At 47.6% G+C, this 11,299-nt stretch overlaps 1 protein-coding gene across 2 annotated transcripts; it reads right to left on the bottom strand.

Annotated features, from left to right (window-relative positions):
• Positions 1-2,457: 2,457 nt before the first annotated feature.
• TMEM216 (transmembrane protein 216) lies at positions 2,458-7,518 on the bottom strand. 2 transcript variants are annotated; one of them, XM_029207832.1, is made up of 5 exons: positions 7,425-7,518; positions 6,759-6,860; positions 6,094-6,186; positions 3,320-3,521; positions 2,458-3,047 (listed from the first exon to the last, which is right to left on the bottom strand). In XM_029207832.1, exons 3-5 carry the CDS (start codon positions 6,137-6,139, stop codon positions 3,032-3,034), a joined length of 264 nt encoding a protein of 87 aa, XP_029063665.1. In that variant the 5' UTR covers positions 6,140-6,186; positions 6,759-6,860; positions 7,425-7,518; the 3' UTR covers positions 2,458-3,031. The 2 variants fall into 2 exon arrangements, with proteins under 2 accessions (XP_029063665.1, XP_029063664.1); XM_029207831.1 differs by lacking the exon at positions 2,458-3,047 and having other exon boundaries at positions 3,216-3,521.
• Between the last annotated feature and the right edge of the window lie 3,781 nt (positions 7,519-11,299).

Below are 11,299 nucleotides of genomic sequence, written 5' to 3'. Positions count from 1 at the left end.
TTTATGCTCCAGGTGACTTACATAAACTAAAGCATGAGGACTGCTAGTTTAGAGAAGCAAGTGCGTTCTTCAGTTTCTCCTAGGGGTTACCATGGCAGTATAGGAAGGGAATGACCTTTGGGTCACCTCTGTGTTCCTGAGTGCTTCCTGAAATGAGCCAGACCTCAGCCCCTAGAGACCACCACTGCAGTCACCTGACTAGGCATGTCAGGTGTGACATGTCAGTTCTAGGCATGAGTGTGGATATCCTAGCAGGCCTCTGCCAGCTCTTGTGACCAGGGCCTGCTCCTTGGCCCAGTCCTCTCACTGTCCCAGAATGTTAGTCCTTCAGGTGTGTATGGGGTATAGTGGCTCCCTTGACACTACAGTGACTACAGCCTCTGACACGTTAACCCTGAAAGACTAGCTGTGCTGATTCCCATCCCCCACTGCCTCAGTTTCTGTTGTATGATGTTCTACTCTGGTGTGACTAACTGCATCCACACAGCTGGCCCCAACAAGCATCAAGAAGAATGAGCATTTATGGGACTTCCCTGGCGGTCCAGTGGTTAAGACTCCGCGCTTCCACTGCAGGGGGCACAGGTTCAATCCCTGGTCAGGAACCAAGATCCTGCAAGCTGCACGGCGCGGCCAAAAAAATAATAAAAATAAGAAGAATGAGCATCTATGGAGCCACGTCTGGGAAACACAACACGCTAAGCTTCCAGATACCCATGAAGAAAATGTGAAGACTTCCTGTTCTAAGCCCCATTTTCAATCATTCATTCTTATACTCACGTGGTACCTGTTCAGGAATGGAATTTACTTGATCCAGATTGAGACACGTAAGACAACGTTCTAACAAATTAGTAACCAGTTGTATGATGCTTGGCTATGTTACTTCCTCATCTTTAAACCTGCCAAGCTGGGGATGAGATTAAGTTGATCTCTAAAGCCCCTTTGAATTATAAGCCACCTCTAAACTTTCAACTGAGCCTCCCATTCATTTTTCTGTGTTGCTGGGAGGGGAACCTTAACCAGTGAAACTCTAAATGAAATAGAGAGGCCACGGAGAATGAGTTCTCCAGTTTGATGCCAGCGATTTCTTCAAAGCAGGGCTGGACAAACAAGCAGTGTGAGAAGCAGCAGAAAATTAAGGTATTAGTGGGATATGTGATTGAAATGTCAGGGAAGTTCCTATTGGGTTTTTTGTTACTGTTTCATGCTTAATCAGACCTATTAATAGTCTTTGGATGGACCCCAAAGGCAGCTCTTAGGCAAGGACACGGAGGGTTAGGAAATAAGAAAAAGCATCAGTGCTTTGGAAAGTGGAGACCTACATAGGATGAGAATGAGCCTGATCACACGAAATAAGCAGTTAAAAACCAGCATGACATTCTTAAAGGCCAATTACTTTTTACTCTGAGGAAGAGCAGATATTCTAGGGTTCACCTGATAGCAGATGGGCCATATGGCTCAGGGTTTCCTAAAGTGGCTTCTTTGATGGCTTCTTGGGGCTGAAGAAATGGCTGCTATCATGCAAGATGAGAAATAGTTTTAAAGACAGTTACTTGGAGAAGGGAATGATTCACTCATTTAGGGCAACACGCCTCCAGCTTAAAGAATAAAAATAGGGACTTCCCTGGTGGCGCAGTGGTTGGGAGTCCGCCTGCCGATGCAGGGGACGCGGGTTCGTGCCCCGGTCCGGGAGGATTCCACATGCCGCGGAGCAGCTGGGCCCGTGAGCCATGGCCGCTGAGCCTGCGCGTCCAGACCCTGTGCTCCGCAACGGGAGAGGCCACAACGGTGAGAGGCCCGCGTACCGCAAAAAAAAAAAAAAGAATAAAAGTATGTGTTCCGGGCTTCCCTGGTGGCGCAGTGGTTGAGAGTCCGCCTGCCGATACAGGGGTGTCGGGTTCGTGCCCCAGTCCAGGAGGATCCCACATGCCGCGGAGCGGCTGGGCCCGTGAGCCATGGCCGCTGAGCCTGCGCGTCCGGAGCCTGTGCTCCGCGGCGGGAGAGGCCACAACAGTGAGAGGCCCGCATACAGCAAAAAAAAAAAAAAAAAAAAAGTATGTGTTCCTTTTATATTAACTTGAAATTTCAAAACAAATGACCAAAAAATATTGGTAAGTTTAGAATATGTTTCTTCCAATTACTCATGCCTCACCCTGGAAAGATGACAATTATCTGTAAGAGGAATGAGAGACAAGATGCTGGCTTTGGGGCAGAGGTGAAGAATGTGAGCAGGCAGGATGACAGATCTGAAGAAGACACAGAAGCTGGCAGGGCCTTTAGGGATTAATTGAGGCTGGAGCTGTGGGAAGAAACTCAGTGGGACACCTTCATCACTGCCTCTGTGTCCACACTGAACCACCAAGCGCAGCCGAGAACAAACCGCTGGGATAGTCTCTACCTTCTCTTAAAGTGGAAGAAATTCTAGGGACGGGTGCCGTGAGGAAAAGGCTACTACAACCTCCGCCACAGAAAATACATCTTTATTATAAAATAATGTTTTGTTTCATGATGAGAGTAGAAAAATAACACTATGAGCTCCAGAGAAAGTTCTGGAGCTCAGTCTCTGAGAAATGGGATGAGCGGCTTTTGCATCACTCTGGGAGCACACCCTCCTGAGGTGCCCCGTGCTCCTGCAGGACGTGGGGCACAGCACACACAGGGAGTGTGCAGCTCAGGTCCTGCTGGAAGCCCAAGGAGCCTACACGGTCCACACAAGATGCTTTGGCCATGATGATCAAAGAGGAAAACTTGAGGTCAGAAGGGAATTAACTGGTTCTGAGAAGGGCCAGGATGGCAACAGCCTTGCCCCTCCCTATACTGGAGTGTAGAAGAGTCTCTTGAACTGATGATCCTGGTTTAGAAGATGGTGCCCAGTGGGCTTATGCTTGGTTTGTTCCCCAAGGTGTCTGTGCTGAGGAAAAGCTGCAACCTTTCCCAGGACAATTTGACCCACCATTTCTCACTGGTATGGCTAAAGTACCAGAGGTATGTGTGGTCTCAGCCTGTGAGGGCTGCTGGCTGAAATTTTTGTACTTCAAATCCTGTCCATACTGATGGCAGAAAGAAAGAAACAAACAAAATGTTAAAAGACCAGTGAATAAGAGCAGCTGGCTGGAACTGTTCTATATTCCAAGCCTCTCGGCCCCAAAGAACAAGGAGAATGTCTACCCTAAGTGGGAAAGGCAGTCCCACAGACAACCCTATTTGCCCTTAAAAATCTTCTAGACCCCTCAGGCTTTAGACAAACAATGAATCCCCACCCCACCCCCGGGATGGGAATCCAACCCTCAGGTGGTAGGAAACGGTCCCTCGGCAGCAGTACCTGGAGAAGGCAGCCAGGGTGAGCACCTCAAGCAGCAGCTCTGAGCCACAGAAGAAGAGCAAGATGCCGTTCATGATGGCTTCCAGGCGGAGCACATAGGTCTGCAGCAGCAGGTAATAGGAGGCCATCATGGCAGATGGGAAGGTCAAGGCCATGCTAATACCAAGCGGCATCTTTCGTTGGCAGAGGTTTCCCTTTGTACCTGTCAGACACAGCCCATGGAATCACCTCCAAGTGGCCTGCCTTCCCTGGCCTCAGAGGAAAGGCGGGCAGGATGGGATGGACTGGCAAGCAGAGGAAAATGCTCCTGAATGGGGATGTGCAGGTTTATAAATGTGGTCCCACTGTGTTAAAAACTAGAGGCTTGGGCTTCCCTGGTGGCGCAGTGGTTGAGAGTCCGCCTGCCGATGCAGGGCACATGGGTTCGTGCCCCGGTCCGGGAGGATCCCACGTGCCACGGAGCGGCTGGGCCCGTGAGCCATGGCCGCTGAGCCTGTGCTCCGCAACGGGAGAGGCCACACAGTGAGAGGCCTGCGTACCGCAAAACAAACAAACAAACAACAACAAAAAAAGTAGAGGCTTTGGAGCAGCTATAGGATTGCAGTCATTCACCGAAAGGTCCTGCTTCCATTCTGGCTCCCAGTCAAGGGACAATGGGCTCTTTATTTGAGGAAAAATTTTGTAAATCATAAAAATAATATATAATCATTGAAAACTTTTCAGTTAATATAGAAAATACAGAGTTCCCTGGCAGTCCAGTGGTTAAGACTCCAGGCTTCCACTGCAGGGAGCATGGGTTTGATCCCTGGTTGGAGAACTAAGATCCCACATGCCGTACGGGGCAGCCAAAAAAATAGAAAAAAATATATAAAAAATAATTTTAGAAAATATAGAAACTAAAAGACCACATGACTCAGCCCTTAGAGATAGCCATTATTACAGAATGATGTATACTGTTTCAGACTTTATGTGTATGGTCACATATTACTATTATTCTAAAAATAGAATCATACCCTGCATACTGTTTTGCAACTTATTTAACCACTTAACATAGGTAGACATCTTTCCACACATAAACTACCTTACCCTTTTTTAATGGCTATGAACAATTTCACTGAACCAATGCCATAACTTATTTAACTAATCCTGTACTGATAGATGTTTAGGTTGTTTCTAATGTCTTGATGTTAAAAAATACACAGCAGGGGCTTCCCTGGTGGCACAGTGGTTAAGAATCTGCCTGCCAATGCAGGGGACACGGGTTCGAGCCCTGGTCTGGGAAGATTCCACATGCCGTAGAGCAACTAAGCCCGTGCGCCACAACTACTGAGCCTGTGCTCTAGAGCCCGTGAACCACGACTACTGAGGCCATGTGCCACAACTACTGAAGCCCGGGCACCTAGAGCCTGTGCTCCGCAACAAGAGAAGCCACCACAATGAGAAGCCCACGCACCACAACGCAGAGTAGCCCCCGCTCACCACAACTGGAGAAGGCCCGCGCGCAGCAACGAAGACCCAACACAGCCAAAAATAAATAAAATTAAAAAAATAATTTATAAAAAAATATATACATGGCAATAAACATTCTCATACAGATATCTTAGCATATCTGTAGAAGTATCTGTCTTTTTCAACCGTTTTGGAAGGGCAATTGTTAGGTCTAAGAATATGAATTTTACCTGGTAAAACTATTAGCAAAAAGGTTGTACTAATTTATATTCCCAGAGGGTGTGGGAATATAAATACCCACAAGAGTGTGAGACCATAGAGACCTGTTCCTCACAGCCACTCGAATACTGGGAATTTGGAAACCTTTTTAATCTGATGGGTGAAAATGTTACCTTGTTTTTTCAATTTGCTTCTTGTTAGTGAGTCTGGGCATTTTATCATGCGTATTGGTCCTTGTAATTATTCTTATGTGAATTGCCCATTAGCGTCCCTTGCTAATTTTTTCTTTTTTTTGCTAGTGATAATTTTTTTTAAAATTTTTATTGGAGTGTAGTTACTTTATAATGTTGTGTTAGTTTCTACTGCACAGCAAAGTGAATCAGCTGTATGTATACATATATCACCTCTTTTTTGGATCTTCCTCCCATTTAGGTCACCACAGAGCATTGAGTAGAGTTCCCTGTGCTATACAGTAGGTTCTCATTAGTTATCTATTTTATACATAGTATCAATAGTGTATATATGTCAATCCCCTTGCTAATTTTTAAAACTAGGTTTTTTTCTTAGCACTTTATGTGAGCCTTCTTTATCCTTTGTTATATGTGTTGAAACTATTTTTTTGCCCTCAGTGTGTGTTTTAACACCGTTTTCAAGGATGAGATATTCTAATTAATAAGGGCTTGCTCTGTATTTCTGGGGATATAAAACTTGTCCTAGAGAAATCCTTATTCAGAGAAGTGGAGGGGATCTTGGTGCTGACCTGTGCAGGCGTCTACTGCCCTGGACATGGAGTTACAACTGAATCTATTCTCCCAAGCAAACCAGTGAGAGGAACCAGGAACTCTTGTAGCAGTTAGACAACTGGGAAGGAATTATCTAATATCTCATGTCACCACCTACTTCTGGCCCTGCAGAGCAACAGACAGATAAATCCTGACCCAAAATATGAAGCAGCTTGAAACTTCAGAGAGGGGGTAACGGGATATACCACCAGATCCAATCTCTTATGGTGAGCCTAGGTTATGTATTGAAACTTTTCCTTGTTAATCAGGTTACAGATACCAGCTCGTCTCATAAGGAATGGAAATATTCTCTGGACAACTCACCAAAAAACAGTCGAATTACTTCAATTCCAAGATAAAGGAAGAGCATCGCCACATCCAGTACTAGATTGGCTGTTGGATATGGTAGCAGGAGACCTGCCAATACAAAAGTCAGAGCTTGCAAACAACATAGAACAGTACACACAAGAACTCCCACACACCTGGGAATAAAGAGAACACGAGTCTTATCAGCGTTCCATGAACTACTTAGTGAGATGTGGGCAGGATCTGTTAACCTGCTGCAGGATCTGTTAACTCCTGGTGCGGCTACGTCTGTTAGAGGCAGGCTCGTTATTACGGGGTTTTACTCCTAACTTGGAGAGTCTATGGGGACTCTGCTCTCCACAGTAATCAGACGTACATGGGTACCCAGGCTGCTGAAATGAAGGTCACCAATGGTCTTAAAGTGGAGTTCAGCAAAGAGGTGATGGGGGAGAGTCAGAATGGAGAAGTCCACATTTCCCAAACTCAAGAAAATCTTGCCGAGGGGCTTCTTACTAAATCATTCTCAAGGAAGTCACCTGATGAAGAGACTTCCACCATGCAACGAAGAGGAGCCCCAGGGGGCAGAAAAGAATGAAAAACAAGAAGGCTTTTGGTGGCAGCTGGCTCTGGGCTGAAGTGGGGAAGGGATGTTGGGGCAAGGGGAGTCAAACCCCAGGCCTTACCTTTATACAGAAATACGAAGAGTTCCAGCAGGAAACAGGTAGCATAATACCACCCGTTCAGAAAGAACAGGATTTCCAAGGGGGTGGAGGACAACCGTTTACCTGAAAATATGAGCACAGAGAAAAGAGATGGGCTGGAGGGCAGCTCAGCCTCAGTTATTTCAATGGTTCTGTGTCTAACTTGGAGGAAACACGAGGCCGCAGCTAGTGGAAAGGGCCACTTGGGGGCACTTCTGATTGCTGATAAGGAGTACGTGTGTATATACGGTGTGGAGGGGGGTTTCCTTCAATCCCCTTCTTTCCGGAATACCGTCAAACTCGACTCCTTCGGCTTTGGGGCTGAAAATCAAAGCCTAAGATCTAACCTCGTCACTATTTGGGAAGGGAAATTGGGGCTCAGAGACCAGCACTGGCCTGTTTGAAGTCACGCTGCAAATTCGCAACTGAGCTGGCCTAGAATAGGCCCAGCCAAGGATCTGGGGGTATCGGAGACCCGCACCTCGAGACCTTCGGGCACTCAGGGTGGGTGAGTCCGCCAAACCCTGCTTTGGACAAGGGAGGAGTGATGTCCCTAACACCCGAGAAGGAAGGGTTTAGGTCGAGCACTGGGAGAGAAGGTTGGGGGTGCCTGGGTACTGAGGAGAGCGGGACCAGCGACTCACACACCTCCGGAATCTCACCTCGCGGCGCCATCTTCAGTCCCCATGGAAACTGCATACGCGGCTACAGCTACTCCTGGAGCAGCGAGGCGTTGCCGGAAGCTGGGGACGGAGCGGCTCTCTATTCTGGCCTCTCTACCCGCCTACCTCACTCTACGGTTACGTGGTGCCTGGGATGTCTCGGTGCAGTCCGCGCGTGCCAGCAAATTGCTTTCGCTGGGGTTTCGGCTGCCGACCTGAGAGAGAACAGTGGCCGCCCACCGAGCAGTTGTCCTCAGGACCCCGGGGGCGGGAGCGGCTCTTGGGCTTCCCCATCCCAGGTTTACAATGAGTCGTCTGAGTGTAGCCAGTAGTGGTAATGTGACCGCAGGATTGGCAAATAGGCCCCGGCCCCAAGATTCTCTTTACTAACAACGGTCTGAAAATGAGAAACGGTGTGCACGACAGTGCTATGCAAATGCACGGTGGGGTTTGGGGTCTTTTGTCTAGCAAGCAGCCTTTTTTTGGGGGGGGGGGAAGGGTAGTAGGGGGTTTTGTGCCTCCGATTTATGAACCAGGTAGTTAGAAGACACCAGAATTAATCGGAACTAGAGGCTCCTTTCAAGGAGCATAAGTGAGACAGGAAGATGAAACATGATCACCAGGTGACCCGAGACGTGTATGGGAGTTGAGAAGACAAAGTACTCGCGGTGGGAATTGAGAAAAGGTTACAAGAGATGGTCTGTAAACTGGGCCTTGAAGCCTGCTTATGACGTGGAGCAGTAAAAGTGTGTTACCATTCTCAGAGGAGTAGAAAGAAGGGTTTTGTTTTTGATTCTGTTTTGGCGGTACGCGGGCCTCTCACCGTTGTGGCCTCTCCCGTTGCGGAGCACATGCTCCGGACGCACAGGCTCAGCGGCCATGGCTCACGGGCCCAGCCGCTCCGCGGCATGCGGGGTCCTCCTGGACCGGGGCACGAACCCGTGTCTCCTGCATCGGCAGGCGGACTCTCAACCACTGCGCCACCAGGGAAGCCCGAAAGAAGGGTTTTGAAGTGGACTCAGGTTAACTTGACTGTTAGTCACTGTCAGTAAGGGTAGGACAGGAAACATGGCACAGTCAAACCAGGTAATTTGAGTAGAGTGACTAATTTTTTTAAAACTAAATTTGTTTTTTTTATTTTTGGCTGTGTTGGGTCTTCATTGCTGTGCTCAGGCGTGCAGGGGCTACTCATTGTCGTGGCTTCTCTTGTGGAGCATGGGTTCTAGGCGCGCAGGCTTTAGTAGTCGTGGCACGTGGGCTCAGTAGTTGTGGCTTGCAGGCTCTAGAACGCAGGCTCAGTAGTTGTGGTGCACAGGCTTAGTTGCTCCACAGCATGTGGGATCTTCCCGGGCCAGGGCTTGAATCCGTGTCCCTTGCTTTGGCAGGCAGATTCTTAACCACTGCACCACCAGGGAAGCCCCGACTAATTCCCCCGCACCCCCCCCCAACCCCGACTCATTTTTTTTTAAGCGTACAATTCAGTGGCATTAATTACATTCACAATGTTGGGTAACCATCACCATCATTGACAAAGCCTTTTCATCATCCCAAACAGAAACTCTGTAACCGTTAAGCACCCACTCCCCCCAGCCCCTGCTAACATTTAATCTACTTTTTATGTCTATGAATTTGCCTATTCTTTATATTCTAAATATATATATTGTCCTTTTGTGTCTGGCGTAATTCCATTTAGCGTGTTTTCAAGGTTCATTCATGTTGTAGCGTATATCAGAACTTCATTCCTTTTTATGGCTAAATAATATTCGTGTGTGTGTGTGTGTGTGTGTACACCACATTTTGTTTATCCATCTGTTGAGGAGTGGACACGGATTTCCGTCTTTGGGCTAGAAAAATGTTGCAGTGAACATCATTATAGAAGTATCTGTGGAAGCCTCTGTCTTCAGTTCCTTTGAATATATATCTAGGAGTGGAATTAGAGTTTTTTGGTAATTGTATGTTTAACTTTTTGAGGAACCATCAAACTATTTTCCACGGTGTCTGTAACCATTTTAGATTCTACCAGCACTGTACAAGGGTCGCAATTTCTCTGCGTCCTCATCAACACCTTTTATTTTCAGTTTTTAAAATTGTTATTATCACTATCCTAGTAGGTGTGAAGTGATATCTCACTGTGGTTTGGACCTGGGATCCTTTGCTGCAGTGCTTGCACCTGGACAAACATCTCCCGGAGAAAAAGAATACAAAGAAATTATAAGGGACTGAAAATAACTGCATGCATGCATGGTTTGGACAAATTATGACCAATAAGATACAAAAAGGCCAAAACCCAACTGCTGCTTTTTTTTTTGGGGGGGGGGTGCAGAAGCAGGGTACTGCGCATGATCGCGCATGATCCCTGCACACAGCACCACCGAGGGGGTGGGCAGACCACCAAAGCCACCCCTCCGGCCTGACCCACCCCTACCCTCACCCTATTTAAGGGCCCAGCTCACTCCCGCCCCCTCTTTGCGGAGTGAGCAAGGGCACCTTTTTCTTGTTCTCACTCCCTCATGCTGGAGCATGAGTTCCAGTAAAGCTTTACCTAAATTCCTCATCTGGCCTCTTACCAATTTCTGTTGACTAAGGAGTTCAAGGACTCAAGTTGGTAACAGCTGCACCAATTTACATTGCCACCAACAGTGCAGGAGGGTTCCCTTTTCTCCACATCCTCAACATCGCTCGCTATTTGTTGTCTTTTTTTTTTTTTTTTTTTTTTTTTGGCAGCATCAGGTCTTTGTTGCAGGATCTTCGTTGCGGCACACGGGCTTAGTTGCCCCGCGGGCTTAGTTTTCCCATGGCATGTGGGATCTTAGTTCCCTGACCAGGGATCGAACCTGCACCTCCTGCATTGGAATGCGGATTCTTAACCACTGGACCACCAGGGAAGTCCCTGTTGTCTTTTTGATAATAGCCATTCTGACAGTTGTGAGGTGACATCTCATTGTGGTTTTGATTTGCATTCTGACTAACCTTTCAGACAGTGCTGTATTCATAGCTAGTTGGGGTGGAGGCGTGGGTCAGTAATTGTTTTTTCTGGGCTGAAAGGAGAAGCAGCAGAAGCAATTCCCTGAAACTGGAGAGAGTAATATTCATGGAGAAGTCCCACCAAGAGCTGTGAAAGTCTGAAAAACTGGTGAATTTATATCTGAGCTCTTCCCCTTCCCTCTCCTCTGCGCTCTGATCTCCGCTTGTGCCTCCCCTTGGAACTGAACTGCAAGCCTGGGCTCTTTCTTTAGTGTCAGTGGAACAAGGCACACAGCAAGGCTGGGAGGGGTGGAAAGGGCTCTGGAGCCAGCACATCTGCCTCCACTGCCTGCTAGACAGGAGTTAGGCAAGTTCCTTCTGTGAACCTCAGATGTCCAACTCTAAAAGGAAGGTGGGCCAGCTGTTTGTTTTTGTAAGTAAAGTTTTTGGGGGGAACACAGGCACACCCACAGATTTACATTTTGTATACAGCTGCATTCATGCTACAGGCTTTCATGCTAAGTTAAATAGTTGCAACAGAGACTATATGGCCCATGGGCTTAAATACTTACGATCTGGCCCTTTAAGAAAAACTTTGCTGACCCCTGTCATAGAGGATGGCAAGGATTAACATGCCACAACTCCACAGGTGCTACAAGTAGGCAATAAGATTGAACTACTCATAGCACAGCAAACAGCAGGAGCATCGTCATGGCAGCCTGTTTCCCCAGTACCCAAGTCCTACGAATGACACAGTGAGCCCCAATGGTGGTGCACGCAGTAGGTTATGCCGCATCTGAGGAGCCCAGGGCCAAGGGCTCAGAACCTTTTTTAGCAAGCAGCAAATAAGCCAGGCTCCCCCTACTCTGGGGGAGGGAACAATTACACTGTAGTCAC

The sequence above is a fragment of the Monodon monoceros genome, unplaced genomic scaffold, assembly GCF_005190385.1.
Source record: "Monodon monoceros isolate NGI ecotype Baffin Bay Population unplaced genomic scaffold, NGI_Narwhal_1 Super_Scaffold_7, whole genome shotgun sequence".
Lineage (NCBI taxonomy): Eukaryota > Metazoa > Chordata > Mammalia > Artiodactyla > Monodontidae > Monodon > Monodon monoceros.
The sequence above is the reverse complement of the archived record's forward strand: the minus strand, read 5'-3'. Positions and strand labels throughout refer to the sequence as shown.